Source organism: Rhinoderma darwinii, chromosome 3 (assembly GCF_050947455.1).
Source record: "Rhinoderma darwinii isolate aRhiDar2 chromosome 3, aRhiDar2.hap1, whole genome shotgun sequence".
NCBI lineage: Eukaryota > Metazoa > Chordata > Amphibia > Anura > Rhinodermatidae > Rhinoderma > Rhinoderma darwinii.
In genome coordinates, this window is record NC_134689.1 from 243,693,807 (window position 1) to 243,712,476 (window position 18,670).

The 18,670-nt window shown below is 41.7% G+C and overlaps 1 protein-coding gene across 1 annotated transcript in view; it reads right to left on the minus strand.

Moving 5' to 3' along the window:
- MAPK8IP2 (mitogen-activated protein kinase 8 interacting protein 2) overlaps positions 1-18,670 on the minus strand; it is a 68,807-nt gene that overhangs the window by 12,030 nt on the left and 38,107 nt on the right. The window contains exons 3-6 of the mRNA XM_075857617.1: positions 15,042-15,290; positions 4,526-4,598; positions 2,363-4,213; positions 2,072-2,147 (exon numbers count right to left, since the gene is read on the minus strand). Coding sequence (XP_075713732.1) covers positions 2,072-2,147; positions 2,363-4,213; positions 4,526-4,598; positions 15,042-15,290 — 2,249 coding nt within the window. The remainder of the gene's footprint in view (positions 1-2,071; positions 2,148-2,362; positions 4,214-4,525; positions 4,599-15,041; positions 15,291-18,670) is intronic.

The window sequence follows — 18,670 nt, forward strand, 5'->3', positions numbered from 1 at the left end:
TGGTTTATCTCACCAGGGAACAAAGTATTGGGCATTTTAAAATCCAACGTGTCCGATCCTTCCCCTAGCATGAGTTATCAGGGGACAGTCTGGAGAGCCCATACACATGAGTTTGTTGGCCAATCCCAACAAAACTGGCAAGGTCTGCCAAATTTTATCTGATGTGCATGGCCAGCTTTAGCTAAACTCAGTAAATATACCACCATATAGTGTTCAGGTTAATAAACAGACACGTATGATTATTCAGCAGGCCAAACACTTTAGATAGCTGTCGGTCGACAGCTATTCCTCCCAGCAGAACAGGAGTCCCATGCAGAGTGCTAGTAGTGCTCTGCCTGGAAATATGGCTCTGGGGTTGCACCTGACAACACAGTCCATATATGTACAGTGACGTCAGGGGCTTCTCCTGAAGCGGAATCCCCAGCCAGAGCGTCGGCAATGCTCTGGCTGGGGATTCCACTCCTAGAGGGAGCACCAAAGGCACTACAACCTACAGGGAGGGGGGCTGTGTGGCACTACCTGGGAGGAGGGTGGTGTTTGGCACTACCTGGGAGGAGGGGGCTGTGTGGCACTACCTGGGAGGGAGGCTGTGTGGCACTACCAGGGAGGGGGTGCTGTGTGGCACTACTTGGGAGGAGGGGGCTGTGCGGCACTACCAGGGAGGGGGGCTGTATGGCACTACCTGTGGGGGCTGTGTGGCACTACCTGGGAGGGGGGCTGTGTGGCACTATCTACAGAGGGCACTAAATTTATGGGGGTACAAACTGGGGGCCTAACTTCTATATGAGGGTATAAACAGGGCCTAACATCTATATGGGGGCAAAAAGTGACGTTTTGTGCCATTTTACAGCCGCCGTAAGTTCACCCGCAAAGGGGCCTACTGAGTCTGTGTCGCCCAAGGGCCCACATTAACCTGGAGCCAGCCCTGACATACACGATTGGTATGCTTGTGTTCTCAATAGGCAGAGGGGAATAAGCCCTCGACAGATACTTCTGGCAGCAGCTTATCTACTTCCAAACAAAAGAAATCCAACAGCCCGAATCTTATCTCCCCTGACATCTGCCGTCATGGGAGAGCCAGGACATCGCCATACACATTAGATGGTCGGCAGTGTGACCATAATATGTTTGTTAGACACTGAGTGATAATTCATGAACTTGAGACCTTCCTAGGCAGGGAATGCTATGAGGTCTATTGGATTTTGCTGACTCCCATAGACCTAGTTTTCACCATCATAACCAGTTCAGAGACTTTGTGCATAATTTATTAGTAACTAGAAGGAACTGTATACTGACTGTACCACTGACAAGAAGGGACTTGATGATAACTGTCTGCTGGGACCATGTGCTGATTATCTCCACTTAATATAGCCAGAAGTGTGTCATGGTAGGTACTCTGTGTTGGGAGGGTAGTCTATATGTGAAAACTGCTACGGTATTACAAACAGTATTTCTAACACTACTGTGATGCCACTACAATGTGATTGCATTTGGCTTTTTGGAACTGTGAGGAAGATCTGCTATATTCAGTTAGGCTACTATGATTGCTTACTGCTCAAGTTAAACTGAAATCTAGTTATATTTCAATTTACTATCCTAAAATTAAGAATAGAATAAATAATGGAAGGGGTCATATAAAAATACTGTTTGTTTTAGGACAATGCTGTACTTCAATCTTTTTTTGGTTAATTTCATCTCACCATACCATAACATTACTAGTTATACTATAGATTTGTAAAGCGTAATTGTATATGACAGCTACCAGTTAGGTTTAGAAAGAAGAACATGATATGCTGTTGGTAAACGTAAACTTTGTTTCTATTATCTGGGTTTAAGGTCTTATCACAACTAATAATGAATACAATTATTCTGAAATAACATTTATATTCTGAATTGCTCTGAAGCAATAGGGAATCTGCACCGAATAAATTAGAAAAAAAGCTGTTGCTAAAGTGGGATTCATCGTATGACTGGTGTTTTGAGATTATCGGAGTTTATAATAAGACAATCAGTTATATCCAAAATAAAATTATGAACTTTATAGTTAGTTATTACTGTAGAATTCTCATACCTGAAAACAGCTCTGTGTGTCTGTTCACGTTCTTCCCCATTAAGTACACAAGAAAATAGTCCAAATGACTCAGTGCCTGAAAAAATACCAAATGACAACATTATTATTCCACAACGTGCCAAGTATGACTTAAAAACATGACATGAAATAAAAACTGTGAAAATTAACATCAAGCAAGTATGAGAAAGTTAGGCAAATAGGGATCACATCAAACATCTACATATTTACAATAGAAAATTACAAACAAATGGTTCACCACACACATATACTTCTGATATTACTGTAACTTACTTGATGATCGTGATGTACTGTTAACAAAAACATTGAGAAATTTCTTGGAGAAAGGCATGTTGGGCTCTGGTGATGAGTCTTCAGATGAAGATTCATTTTCATGGGCTTCCACATCATCTCCAAAATCATCTTCTTCCAAGTCACAAGTGTCACAAGCTCTAAGAAGGTCACTGCCATCACTCAATATAGATGTACATCTCTGAAGACTAACCAGCTCAAGCTGAGTGTGCTCATCTACTACTAAAGTATATTTCATTGAATCATAGGCTAAAGAGTCATCTAGGATTCGAGATTCAGCTGTAGGCCGTTCCATAAAAGATTCTTCTCCAACACAATTATGGTAAGGAGAGCTCTTTATGCTTCTGTAATAAGGAATATCTTCATCTTCCTCACCAGTATATTCTAGGCTAAATCCATGATTAGTTTTTGCTGTTGAAATGTCCATTGTCGGTTGATCTTGGTCCAGCTCTTGACAAAGATCATCACAAAGATCATTATCCTCTAAAATGCCAGAATCCAAGTCACGATCAATATCCCAGCCATCTCTTCGTTCCTGAAGTATTTGTTCTGTGCCAGGCCAAGGTTTCTGTTCAGCTTTATGCCCTGAAGATTGGGGGCGACATTTAGCTGTATGAGATAATCCCTCCAGTTGAAGGGGAAGTCCTTCAAAAATTGGAGTTACAGTGTCACATGAGTCATGCATAACATACAAACCAGGACCACTTTCCTCTCTATCATGATGACTAAGAGAATATTGTAGTGTCTCCATATCTACCAGCTCTATACTCTGTTGTGCTGTATCTAGCTCTTGTGGAGATTCTTTGGGACTTATAAGATCAGCCTCAATGTCTGGACCAACTGTCTCAGGATCCAGCTCAGAGGCAGGAGAAAGAGTATCACATGATGGACTTGTCTGCCTTTGAAAACACTCATCTGGACATGAAATTGGATATGATCCTTCAGAAATCATCTTATTTACTAGGTTACTAAGAAGCCAAGGGGAGTCTGAATCCTCACTTAGGTCAGCTTCTGATTCAGAATCTGAGTCATATTCACTATTTGCATCTGTTTCTTGCATGATCTTGGGCCCAACAGGTAAGTAGAAGGAGCGTCTTATACTTTCCAGACTGCGTTCTTTAGTCTTATCTGCTTTCTCCTGACAGAGTCCTTCTTCTTCGTTCCATGTTCTATATTTTTCCTCTGGTGCCATCATTAATGGCCCATTTTCTTCTTTCTTGTCAAGTAGAATGCAGTCTTTGATTCCTTGATGCCCTTCTTCTCCTACATGATCTGGTTCTGCATCAGAGGTTGGAGAGCTTGCCTCTTCTATAGAGTTGGTGAGGTGAGAAGACCTACCACTGCTTGACTCACTGGTTAAGTCTAGTTCTGTTTCTGATATTGATGAAATCATGTTACCAACAAGTCTACCCCCCTCACAAGCAAATGCTGCTTCTATTTCTCCTTCTATGTCTGAATCGGAGCCAGGGGAGCTCAGATCCTGACTGCAATGTCCTGCTGGCAGAAATCGACCTCGACTGGTCAAATCAGCCTCAATACCAGGATCTGAAGATGGAGATGTTGTTTCATTGGAAGAATTGGACGGATGTCCTCTTGTGTTCCCCCTCTGCTCAGGGCTTAAATCTTCCAGGTTCGCTTGAGGTGGTGTAGATACCCTTAGCTGTAAATCTGATGTCCAGGGCCCTCCTTGGCTGGAGACATGATTACTAACTGGAACAATCCTTGAAACATCAGTAATTTCTTCACGGTCCAATTCGGTCCCTGCGTTATCACTGTGAGCTGCTTTTTGAGGTTCCAGGTCAGCATGGGTAACCTGGGTGTGGGATACCACTTCTGTAGATTGAAAATGTACTTTATTAGTTTGTTTATCACAGAATATCATTAAATACTTAGAATATATAGTAAAAATGGGGTATGGGGAACAAGCATATGGAACCTTGAGAAATCGACAAAAGACACAAATCAAGTGAAATCAAAACAGGAGGAAACTGGGACAAAGAAATAAATTAATTCTAAGACAAATGATTTCTGCATGAACAAAAGAGACATTCCCACCCATGAGGAATATATAACGCTAATACAAGTAAGGGAATACAGAAAAGTAGTTATAGACAGCCATGCAAAGAATGAGTCTAACTCTCTCACCAGTCTCATTTATCTCAGGATCTGCCCAGCTGCCACTCTGAGAAATGAATCCACCGTTGTTGTTAAGTGTGTCCTGAGATTCAGAGAATAGAATATCTCAAAATAATCCAATGTAATTGGTGGCACCAACATATGGAACATTAACCTTAATAAACTTTACATTTCCATACACCTATTAAGGCTAGAGCTACACACAGGATTTTTATTGATCGCTGTCCATAGGAATGCATTGAGTCACTTGAAAATCACTCGTTAGCAATTTCTTTATTTAAAGGGTCCACATGATATGCCATAAATGTCTGACGGATGCAAGTCCCAACCCTGGGACCCACACCTATCTCGAGAACGGGGGGCCCCCCGAACATGCCCGGTGAGTCAGCCGCTGATCGGGCTTATGGAAACAGCGTAGCGTGCTGTGCTACACAGTTTCTGTAACTTCCATAGAAGTGCGTAGGAGTCACTGGAACTTAGATGTGATTGTAATTATTGTGATCCTGTGTGTTAGAGACACACAGAACCCGCTATCAGTCAAGCTGTTACTTCAGCAGAACTGAGGGCATCAGCTTATAGCGAACGATCCAGCTTATCTATATATATAGTAAAGTCCCAATACAATGTCAGCCGCACAGCCTTGTAAATCGTAGGTGGGTGCCGTCCTGCCCAGGTCAGGGCTAACAGACCTGCTGTAGTAGAATCCAAAAATCAGGCAGCACTCCAAGGTATAAGCAAGGTAGAAAAAGGTGCTTTATTGGTCCATATACACACGACGTTTCAGCTCAACACAGGAGAAAGGCTCCTGTGTTGAGCTGAAACGTCGTGTGTATAAGAACCAATAAAGCACCCTTTTCTACCTTGCTTATACCTTGGAGTGCTGCCTGATTTTTGGATTCTATATATATATATATATATATGTATATATCTATCTATCTATCTCTCTCTCTCTATATATATACATATATATATATATATATATATATATATATATATATATATATATATATATATATAGATAGATATATAGATATAGGATACATAGAAGCTGTATCGTAAAAAAATGAATTTTTTTTCTTCATAAAAGCACATTTAGAAAATATTTATAAGCAGCTAAAACGAAGATTTAATATTACAAAAAACATGCCCACAAAGGTATCCATAGCCTTTAACAACGGACCATTATTGTTTGTTGTAGAAAATTGCTACTTGATAGGATTCATGAGCAATTTTAAAAAGTAGTAGCTACTTTTTTCCTCCATAAACTAATATGAAAATTGCTCATTCATTTTTTGCTTTAAAACAAGTCGTAAAAGTCTCAGTGTAGCCCTAGTCTAAATGATACCAAAAATATGCATAAGACTATTTACTTCTACAATAGTCGTTTTTCTGATTTAGGTTTACACTAATACTAGAACAGCACAGGTTATTTTTGTGCAACAGAATTTTGCACAAATATATACAGTCATAGGAAAATACAATCTATGTTTTTATTTATTAGGGCCTAGTAATTATTATGTAGCCCTCACCAACTTTTATTTAAAAAAAAAGCAGATGTGTAGAACGACCTTCAGAAACAATAACTTGGAGTAAACGTTTTTTGTCGTTTATCAGTCTCTCACATTGTTTGTAGAAATTTTGGCCCACTCGCCTTTACAACTTGGCCTTAAATAAGGTGTATGAGGGTTGGACGTTGAATCAGCCATTCAAACACCGTGTTTTTTCTTCTTTGGCCATTCAGATTTGCTAGTGTGCTTGGTCCTGTTGCATGAGCCGATTTTGGCACATCCTAAGCTGCTGGATATATGGCCTAGGGAGTGACGGGTAACCATGGGGCCCATAGAAAATGTGATGGTCTGATTCTCACCTCTGAATGGAGATGGACTCCATTGCAGCTGCTATGCCAGTTACCTGGGTAGCTATGCCCATGGCCTCACATTTGTCTCAAGAATATTCTGGTGTAAAGTGGAGTTTATTGTTGTCCTAATGACTGCAAGTTTTCCAGATCCTGCGGCTGCAAAACAAGCCAAAATCGTCTCCCCGCCACCACCATTGCTGACAGTTGCTATGATGCATTTGTGGTCATTCACTGTGTTTGGTTTCTGTAAATATAGCGCTGTACATGATGACCAAATATTTCCATATTTGTCTCATTAGTTCATAGGATATTTTGTTTGTGTTTTTTTTTTTTTCACATGCAATGTTGTAAACCTAAATAATGGATTGACTGCCTGATTAGAACGATTAAAATTGAATTTTATTAATATATTATAAAATATGGCTCATATAGCCCAATAGTGACATATATTCAGGCTCAGACAAGGTAGTCAGGGATAGGAGGTGGTGAGACTCTCCTCTTATAGTATACAGCCCTGACAGCAACTTGCTGAGAGAAAATAATTCCAGCCCACCGGGCTCACAACAAGTGGTCAGAGAGAAGAGTTAGTCCTGTTGACGGACTAATCTTGGACAATTCTCCGAACCACCGCTGCATTAATTAGGACAACCCTACGCGTTTCAATGTCACTGGTAGGTGTGACACATCATCAGGGATTGTTAAAGTTGATGCCGGTTAAGCACAATTTCGTGCTAACATTTATTTCTCCCGGCTCGTGCACGACTCTAATACAAATGGCCGCACACGAGCCGGCGAGACTGGGAGCATATGAAGGGCTAGAGCCCTCCCCCTGCACTGACGAGGCTGTCAGCCCACCACCAATCAGACAAAGACACGTCCCAGCAGTGACGTGTCCGGACTGTGGCGAGCCCCCAAACAGCCCAGCCAATCAGGCTGAAGTGTGACGATAAAGCGTCCTTCGTAACCCTGGAGACCTGAAGCGGATAAACACAGATTACGGGACAGACATGTAATAGGTAGAGATGCCAAAGATTTGTAATATCATGATGATCCACAGACCATCCTCAAAACTCCTATCGGAAAAACCTCATAATGATACACACTCCGATCAAGGATGGAATTCTTGCCCTCTTTGATCATCATAACTCACACAGAGTGTAATACTGTCGGAACGTAGTAGGTACAGTTTAGGGTCGTTCATTAAACTAGACACAGTTTAGGCTGTACACAGACGCCCCAAATTTAGTTAAACGTAATATCACATATTCAATGAATCAGTTAGAGAAAAAAGATCTCATATGCATGCTTTCTGTGAGCATAACATCAAAGAAATCTATTTCTTTTGTTTACTTTTTCCCCCCATGTGGGTGGTGGTATGTGTGGCACAACTATGCACCTGACCTCCCCTAACAGTATCATCTGTGTGTTTTCACATTAAACTACTGCTGACCCCTGTTCACACTGTTAGAGGACTCATATGCGGTTTTTCTTTTTTCTCTAACTGATTCATTGAATATGTGATATTACGTTCCGACAGTATTACACTCTGTGTGAGTTATGATGATCAAAGAGGGCAAGAATTCCATCCTTGATCGGAGTGTGTATCATTATGAGGTTTTTCCGATAGGAGTTTTGAGGATGGTCTGTGGATCATCATGATATTACAAATCTTTGGCATCTCTACCTATTACATGTCTGTCCCGTAATCTGTGTTTATCCGCTTCAGGTCTCCAGGGTTACGAAGGACGCTTTATCGTCACACTTCAGCCTGATTGGCTGGGCTGTTTGGGGGCTCGCCACAGTCCGGACACGTCACTGCTGGGACGTGTCTTTGTCTGATTGGTGGTGGGCTGACAGCCTCGTCAGTGCAGGGGGAGGGCTCTAGCCCTTCATATGCTCCCAGTCTCGCCGGCTCGTGTGCGGCCATTTGTATTAGAGTCGTGCACGAGCCGGGAGAAATAAATGTTAGCACGAAATTGTGCTTAACCGGCATCAACTTTAACAATCCCTGATGATGTGTCACACCTACCAGTGACATTGAAACGCGTAGGGTTGTCCTAATTAATGCAGCGGTGGTTCGGAGAATTGTCCAAGATTAGTCCGTCAACAGGACTAACTCTTCTCTCTGACCACTTGTTGTGAGCCCGGTGGGCTGGAATTATTTTCTCTCAGCAAGTTGCTGTCAGGGCTGTATACTATAAGAGGAGAGTCTCACCACCTCCTATCCCTGACTACCTTGTCTGAGCCTGAATATATGTCACTATTGGGCTATATGAGCCATATTTTATAATATATTAATAAAATTCAATTTTAATCGTTCTAATCAGGCAGTCAATCTATCTATTCAGTGAACGACATTTACATTACCATTAAGTGGATTCAACAAACCTAAATAATGCTGCCATATTCTTTGGGGAGAAGGTGTTTTCCTAGATACCCTTTTATGATAGCCATATTTGTTCAATCCTTTTGAGAAGACTGGCAACTGTTTAAGCCTCTCATCTATAAATCATGTCCTTTCTACTTAACGTGATTAAGACACACATCTGAGTGCTCCGAAACTGCCCAAAGTTTTCCTTTTAGGGCTTATTCAGATGAACGTAGGGAAACTCGGATGTAAAAAATGGCAATTTTTTACGTCTGCGTTCCGTTTTCACGGATCCCCATGGACTTGAGTCTATGGAGGGTTCTGTGAAAATGGAAGAAAATAGGACCTGTTCTTCTTTTCAAAGGACCCTTCACGTGGTCCGTTGAAACAACGGCCATGTGAATGGCCCCATTGAAATACATGCGTCCGTGTGACGGCCGTTGTTTTAACTGCCGTCCCACGGAGGTATTCAACATTCGTGTGAATAAGCCCTAAGGCTGGGTTCACACGTCGCTGCAAAATTGTGCAGTTTTGACGCAAATTGCAGAAAAAACACATTTTGATTGTGATGTGAAAACTCAGCCTTAGGGCGGGTTCACACATGGCGGATTTTCACTTAAATTCCGCTGCGGACACTCCGCAGCGTTAATCCGCAGCGGAGCCGTTTCTCCATTGACTTTCACTTTAATTTCGCAGTGTTCGTTTACACGATGCGTACAATTCCGCTGCGGAGCATAGGCTGCGGAGCGGAATGTGGTGTCCGCAGCATGCTCTGTCTGTTGCGGAGCAGTGGCGGACTGGTTGCGGACTCATGGCGGAATTTCTCCATTGACTTCAATGGAGATTCTAAGTTCCGCAATGAAGTCCGCAGCTGTCATGCACATGTTATGTGTGGTGCGGAGCGTATTGGTTTTTTAACATGACATTTCTTCATTCTGGCTGGACCTATGTATTTCTAGGTCTACAGCCAGACTGAGGAAGTCAATGGGGCTCCCGTAATGACGGGAGCGTTGCTAGGAGACGTCAGTAAATAGTCACTGTCCAGGGTGCTGAAAGAGTTAAGCGATCGGCAGTAACTGTTTCTGCACCCGGGACAGTGACTACCGATCTCAATATACATGTATCTGTAAAAAAACATATAAGTTCATACTTACCGAGAACTCCCTGTTTCTGTCTCCAGTCCGGCCTCCCAGGATGACGTTTCAGTGGAAGTGACGGCTGCAGCCAATCACAGGCCAAGCACAGGCTGCAGCGGTCACATGGACTGGCGCGTCATCCAGGGAGGTCGGGCTGGATGCCGAAGGAGGGACGCGTCATCAAGACAACGGGCGGTAAGTATGAATTTCTTTTACTTTCACTAGGGAAAGTGCTGTCCCTTCTCTCTATCCTGCACTGATAGGGAGAAGGGAAGCACTTTTCCTGCAGTCCGCAGCGGCCAGTCCGCATCAATTTTCTGCACATTTTGTGCAGATCCGCAGCCGTAATCCGCAACCCGGATTAGGTGCGGCATTGATGCGGACAGTTGCGGAGGAATTCCGCCATGTGTGGTCATGCCCTTAGGCCTACTTCACATGAGAGTGTTCGGTCCGTGATATACGGTCCACATGTTGGCTGCATTTCCCGGACTGAACACACTGCAGGGAGCCGGGCTCCTAGCATCATAGTTATGTACGATGCTAGGAGTCCCTGCCTCGCTGCGGGAAAACTGTCCCGTACTGTAATCATGTTTTGAGTACGGGACAGTAGTTCCACGGAGAGGCAGTGACACCTGACGTCATAGATAACTATGATGCTAGGAGCCCGGCTCCCTGCAGTGTGTTCAGTCCGGGAAATGCGGCCAACATGCGGACCGTATATCACGGACAAAACACGCTCATGTGAATTAGGCATTATAGTCACATTTCTTGATGATTACCTAATCTTGTGCATTTTTTTCTCTTAATCATTGTTGAAGTACTCATTTTTTATTGTACTCATTGTGTACTTATTTTTCCCATCTCGTTTCTGAATGTTGGTTTACTTTTTTCCCAAAAAACAGAGAATTGGACGTTTTGTACTTTCTTTTCTCCATATATATAGATTTCTTTTCGACCTATATATATATATATATATATATATATATATATATATATATATATATATATATATATATATTTATAAACTTTTCATATAATAGTGTAATTATATTTTATGGTAAATGGTAACAATGAAATTATCTTAAGAAGAGACTAAAAATTTCAGGGACAAATCCTCTGATTATCCTTTTCTAAGCTTTTGAAAATCCCACTGTTGTTTATGAAACTGGATAAGGCTCTGTTTACACTGCATTTGTAGCTTATATTTAAATAGGGCCGCAAAACTTATGCCTTGAGGTATGCAACTGTATGCCTATTGACTCCCATTGTAAAAAAACTTATACCACATAGTATATGTTCTTCTGTGGGATCTTTTTGCATTAAAAAGTGTAGCCCACTGCACTTTCAATTCAGTTTAAAAAGATATAGTGACATACACCAGTGACACATATGTCAAAAATACACACTTTTGGCATTCATTTGGCTAATAAACGAGGGGAAAGCAGGTAAACTGACGTCGTCTGATAAGAGATAGAGTGGACGGGCAATAGTTGTCACCTCCATATAATATTTCTAACAGCTACTGATTTAGTGTTTCTTGAAGATTAAGGCCTCGTTTACACGAGTGTGTTATTCGTCCGCGCGACGCGCGTGATTTTCTCGCGTGTCGTACGGACCAATAATAGTCTATGGGGACGTGCAGACAGTCCGTGATTTTTGTGCAACGTGAGTCCGTTGCAAAAAACTCACAACCTGTTCTATATCTGTGCGCTGTTCGCGCATCACGCACCCATTGAAGTCAATGGGTGAGTGAAAACCACTCATGCCACACGGAAGCACTTCCGTGCGAACAGCGTGATTCACGCAACAGCAGTGAAAAGGATGAATGAAAACAGAAAAGCACCACGTGCTTTTCTGTTTACAAACATACAAACGGAGTGTCATAATGATGGCGGCTGCGCGAAAATCACGCAGCCGCGCATCATATGGTGATGACACACGGAGCTGTTAAGTGCCTTTTGCGCATGCAAAACGCAGCGTTTTTTGCGTGCGCAAAACACACACGCTCGTGTAAATGAGGCCTAATTCTTTCCAATTTCTTTCTTTATCTCTCCAAACATTTAAAGAAAAAATAAAACAAAAGAATAAAAATAGTATAGGAAAAGTATACGATAACTATTTGGGAAGGAAATAAAAAACAGATCAAATACTCAAATACTAGAGTGTGGTATCTTCAAGTTATTCTTATACAAACAGAATACGAGAAAGCAATTGGATGGAGGGAAATAGGCAAAAGGATAAAAGGAAAGAAAATCTAGAAAGTTGAAAGCTATGTACACCATTGAAACATTTTTTTTAAATGTCTATCATTGTGTTTAGTTTAACTTTCTAATTACTTTTTATTAAAAATATTTTTACATTTTGAGATATAGCTGCTTTGTATCTTGTATACAGAGCAGCTGTATCTTGTGCTGAGACCTGAATCCGCCAGGTCAAAGGCAATGATGGGTTCAGTGACAGCGGGTCCTGCGTTTTTTTTTAAATTAAAAAAACAAAAAAAAACGTTTTCAAAGGTGTACATAGCCTTTAAAGAATGGAATCAGACTCTATTGTGTTAACACTACGTAATAAGTCATACTGATATTCAGTATATATATAACAGTTTAATATCCCCTTAAGAGCACATATCATTGTAGTATCATTTCTTTCACCATTAAAATTACAGGCGCTATTGATCAATCCTGCGAATTCAACATTCCCAAATAATAGAGAAACCACTACTTAAGATGTAGGTTTAACTGTGAACACCATTTTACAATTTTCATATAATCTACATATAATGTTGAGTGACTTTGTGAATACATTTCTTCACTCATCTTGTCTTCTAGTCCACTCACATTTGGTAACCAGAATTCTGCTGAGTACTGAGTTCACATTTCCCATCAATCTCTTTTTGTTCAGTGTCTATACATGTTCCGCTAATTTGCATTCTGGGAAGTGTAGCCTTTACAACAGATCCAGAATGCTGTGCAGGAGAAATCAATCTATTATTGGAGCTTAGCTAAGCTGTCAGGTGGCTTGTCTGTCAGCACAGAGTTGACTTATTCCAGTTGCACCCGACCTAGTGCCACTCGGGACGTTTATCATGGCATCCGAGTGGCACCCTATAGTTTTCATGGACCCATGCACTATAGCGGGTGAATCGGGTCCGTGAAAACATGTCCCGACATGACCCGACATGTCCTATCTTTCCACAAATCGGAAACTCGGGTCAGTTTTCCTGAAGTTATGGCTTGTGTTTGGCACCTTTGCAGGTTCACAAGGCTACTTTGAAGATAGATGTATTTTAGAGTGTGTTCACATCAGCGTTCGCTTTTCGTTGATGGGTTCCATCTGAGCTTTCCGTCGGAGGAACCCATCAACGGAAAGGCAAATGGAAACCATAGCTTCGGTTTGCATTACCATTGATTTCAATGGTAATGCTTCTGTTGCTTATGGTTTCTGTTTGTCTCCGTTCCGTAAGGGTTCAGTTCTTTTGACGGAATCAATAGCGCAGTCGACTGCACTATTGATTCTGTCAAAAACGGAACCCTTTCACTATGGTGACAAACGGAAACCATTAGTAAAGTATTTGTCACCATTGAGATCAACGGTGATACAAACAGAAGCTATGGTTTCCGTTTGCCTTTCCGTTAAGGGGTTCCCCCGATGGAAAGCTCAGACGGATCCCCTCAACGGAAACCAACGCTGATGTGAACAGAGCCTCATCCGTTTTTTTGAAGGATATAAATGTGCAGAGTACAGGACATTTTTCTCCAAAAACTGACTGCGCTATTGATTGTGTAAAAAAACTGAACCCTTTCACATCGGTGGCAAACGGTAACCATTAGCAAAGTATCCATCACCATTGAGATCAATGGTGATCCAAACGGAAGCTATGGTTTCCATTTGCCTTTCCGTTGAGTGGTTCCCCCGACGGAAAGGTCAGACGAAGCCCCTCAACGTAAAGACAACGCTGATGTGAACAGGCCCTTAGCCCAGCCTCAATGTACTTTCTCCATGTTAATAAGTGCAGTGTATGGACTCCTCTGAATAAAGTTATTATGACATGTTAGAAAGGGACACACACAATTTGAAAATCTTGCAATGAAAAATAATATGAATAATGATAAATGTATCCACTTATATGTTTATCTATTATACCTTTCTGTGTATCAGCACAAGTGTGAGTGACATAAATATGATTGAAGCGTAAGTGACATTTGTGAAATATGAGTGACAAGTGCATTGTAACATAATGTAGCATAATTGTGAGTTGGATATTCTGAGTGACATCTCTGCAGTGTGACTACGACTACAGTGTGATAGACAATATAATAGTATGTCTACAATGTATACAGCACTGTGAGTGACAACAGTGCAGAGTGAGTGAGCCTATGCCAGGAAGGGGAGCATAGAAGTATTTTTTCTTTTTTTTCTGCTGTGAGATTACTTCTGAATGACTCTGTGGGACTGTTGTGAGGGTCTCCTGAACAGTATTAACAAGAGCACGACATGTGAAAACATATTGTTACTGATTCCATTCAAGTTAAATCTGTCTTCGTTGGCTCCCTCTAGTTTGTGCAGAATGAGCAGGCAATTTGGAGCTTCAACCCATACAACAATATATTAAGAAATGAATTGTCACCTTCTAAGCACATATATTTAATTAAAAAAGATAGGTTATAATAGGTAGAGTTTTATTATCCATGTACTCTATACATTTCAACTGTATTTCTTAGTTTTAATATATAATTTGTTTTAGGCTGGGTTCACACGACCTATTTTCAGACGTAAACGAGGCATATTATGCCTCGATTTACGCCTGAAAATAGGGCTACAATACGTCGGCAAACATCTGCCCATTCATTTGAATGGGTTTGCCGACGTACTGTGCAGACGACCTGTAATTTACTCTTCGTCGTTTGACAGCTATCAAACGACGATGCGTAAATTGACTGCCTCGGCAAAGAAGTGCAGGGCACTTCTTTGCCACGTAATTTGAGCCGTTCTTCATTGAACTCAATGAAGAGCAGCTCAAGATATACGAGCGTCACAGACGCCTCGTATATTACGAGGGGGAGCATTTACGGCTGAAACGACACAGCTGTTTTCTTCTGAAAACAAGCTGTCATTTCAGCCGTAAATGACAGCTAGCGTGTGAACATACCCTTAGTGTCTTACCTGGGTTCGAGGGGCACTAAGTCTCAGGGTGCATGGCCTATTTTTTAGGGTATCTTCAGGAGGTAGAGGAGAAGGACTTGGTGATGGAGGCACTTCCACTTGTTTTCTGTTTTCTTGAGGTGGGAGCTCATCTTCCTCCTCTTCTTCGTCTTCATCTTCTTCTTCATCAATCATTTCAAATTCCTGGAAATCCTCCTGGAAAGTGCAGAGGGCACGGGAAGGATCACATCTTCCAAATCCAAGACCCTCCTGGAATAGAAAATGAATATAATGTTGACATTAGTTGCAGACAAGCCTGGAATTTCCATTAGGTGCAAGTGGCCCATGGCTAAGGGCAGCCCTACAGAAAAGGGTGCCTGCTATTTATTGATGTTGGTTAACGTTGATCCTTAAATAAATGCTATAATAATTTTTTTTTAAATGTGTTATGTATTTACATTGTATAATAAAATAAAAGAGGTTCTCCACACAATTATTTTAATATGATTAATTTGTCAGAAGGAGATAGAGAAAGGCTTCAAGTCCTGCCAAGATACCTTGCCTTTTAGCTTGGCATCATTTACACCATGCTGTACCCCATCAGAATATGATATTTAAAAAAAATGATTTAACTTTTGATTATTTAGTGTCCACTCTGTCCTGGGTCTTGTTCTTGGTCTCCAAGTCATCTTCATGGATTTTTCCCACTCTTGCCTTCCTTTCTCCTTACACAGTTACCACAGTAAACCACCTTAATTGCTGGGGCCCATCGTAGATGTTATGCCCGCTACCCTGGTAGTTATGCCCATGATTTAGCACTTTAAAAATCAGAAACCATTTTGTGTTAAATATGCAATAATACCATATAAAACTGTATATATTGTGTCTCGTAAATTACAGTGGATATAAGGATTTCATAAGTTTGTTTGTTTGTTTTTTTACCTCTGATTAACAAAAAAATACTTGTTTTTAATAATGTGAAAACAGATCTCTACAAAGTGAATTAATACTAAATAGATATATACAGACATTTGCATTTCCCTCCTCCAAGTCGGTATTCAGTAGAGCAACTTTGGCAAAAAATACAACCTTGAAACTCCATGGATAGGTATCTAAACTATTCATATACTATATTATAAATGAGCAGCAATGTTCAAGAACAGCCACCATTTTTTTAAGGATTGAGCTCTAGACATAGCCACTTGCAGCCATTTCTGCGTAATGTTGGTTTTATGTTTAGGGTTGTGTTGAATAAAATTAATCTTCTCTGAAGCTGCAGGTCTATTGTAGACTGCAGCAGGGTTTTCTCCCGGAATTCGCTGTATTTTGCAGCATTTATTTTACCCTTTCATGCCTTTCTGGAGCTGCTGTTCTCATGTTTTATTGTATAACAGCATTAAATTACAGTGGATTTCATTAGGCTGTTTTGCCTCTGATGAACAGAGTAGATTTACAGCTGGACCACGTTTTTTAAACTGTATAATACCTATGCTGCCCTATCTGAAGGCAGCATATAATAGATTTTAATCACCATTTATTTAATGTGTTGGCCTAATTTATTTGAGTTAGAGCTCATTTATACAGATGCAGATGCATGAGCCCTAGTGAATGGCTCCAGCGGTCACATGTCCATCTGGAGTGATGTCATCGATACAGCAAGAAGTAGAGATCGGTGGAGAACAGGGCAGCATCAGAGAATCGTTGATGGCTTTTTTCTTTGTGCACACCATTGTGAACAGGTTTAAAAATAACCCCTTTGACGCTTCTTGGTCCTTCACATTTTTGTGCTTAGCTTGTGCGTCAGTCTCTAGTTTGCAGCCTTGTTTATTGATGTTTTTGTTTTTCTTTAATGCTGTGATTTCTATCCCTAGACTGTCGTCCCCCCCTTTCTCTTCCTTGTGGTGATCCTGGACTCCTGCCTTTCCCGTTTTTTTTCCGGAACGTTTCAGAGAGCGGTTCTGCCTCCGCCCATGGCTGACCTCACTATAGCCTCCTTCAATGCGAAGGGGTTCAACACGATTGAAAGAGTTTGCAAATCCTGCACCACCTTCATAAATGTAAGGTACATATTGCATGTTTCCAGGAAACACACTTTAAGGAAGGTCACTCCCCTGCTATTAGACATAAATTTTAGAACACATTGGCATTTTAGTAACAATGCCCTTTCCAGATCTTGTGAAGTTGCAATAGCTCTTCATAAATCCCTCACTCATCAGGTCGTCAATGTTGTCACTGACTCTGAAGCTCGATATATAATCCTAGTCCTAAACATTGGGGGGGGGGGGCGTGAGTTCACTGTGATCAATGCCTATGCCCCTAATACCAGTCAGGTCCCTTTCCTTCTTCATCTCATAGACACTGCCCTTCCGGTTGTACGGGGGACTGTGGTGTTATGCAGAAACTTTAATCTTACTTTAGATCCGACACTGGATAATTCTACTGGTCGCTCCAGTATTACATATACTGCTATCAAACTGGTGAAACGCGCTTTTTCACAGCTTCAACTCTGTGATGCTTGGCGCCTTCAACACTTTTCTGACAAAGATTATATATTTTACTCTCATCCGCATGGCACCTACAGTGACTTGGACTACATCCTCCTTCAACACCATGCCCTTCCCTGGGCTGCTTCCACGTCCATTGGCAACATATTATGGTCTGATCATGCCCCAGTGTATCGTACCTTACACCTTCCTTTTCTCACTAAAGATCCCTGGTCCTGGAAACTTAATGAGTCTCCACTCCTTGATGGGGTCCGAAGTGCTGAACTGCTTCAAACAGTTGAGCACTTCACATCCGATCACGACCATGATACCACATCTCCCATGATGCAGTGGGAGGCCCTTAAACGTGTGCTCCGAGGTGTCTTCATAAAGCATGGAGCACACCTTAAAAGAGAAAGGGCCCATTTCCTGAAACTTGGTCTCCAAAAAATTAGCTCCCTTGAACTGGCTCACAAGCGTGCGCTTTCCCTCCCGCTCTTACGGGAGTTACAGAGTGCCCGACAAGATGCCCGATGTCTGTTAGACTCGTCTCAAAAGCATGCCCTCCAAGTTTGTCGGAGCAAATTCTATGAACTTAATAACAAAAGCGATTTAAGCAAATATTAAATCTTCCTCTGGCCATGTGGTCCATATGACCCCCAAGATTGCGGACTGCTTTCACTAATTTTATTCTGACCTCTATAACCTTAGGCCCTCCACTGACACTTCCTCCCCGGACTGGGCCTCTCTCCCCTCTCCTTTCACGCCTTTGTCTAGTGAGATGGCTGAGGAGATGGATGCTGATTTTACCTTGCCGAGAGATCCTTGCAGTTATAAAGGACCTTCCAGGGGGAAAGAGTCCCGGACCGGATGGGTACTCTGCCAAATTTTATAAAACATCGAGTGACTGTTTGGCACCACTTCTGCTCCAAGCCTTTAATTCTATCTCCCCTGACATCTTGTTCCCCACTTGCTCCACCTTGGCCCATGTTATGGTCATCCCTAAATCGGGCAAGGATCCTCAGCTCTGCTCCAGTTATCGCCCCATCTCCTTGCTCAACGTAGATCTGAAAATGTATGCAAAATTATACCCTTAAAACTTTAGATATTATCCATCATGCCCAGACTCATCACATCCCCCTCATGATCCTGTCTCTAGATGCCGAA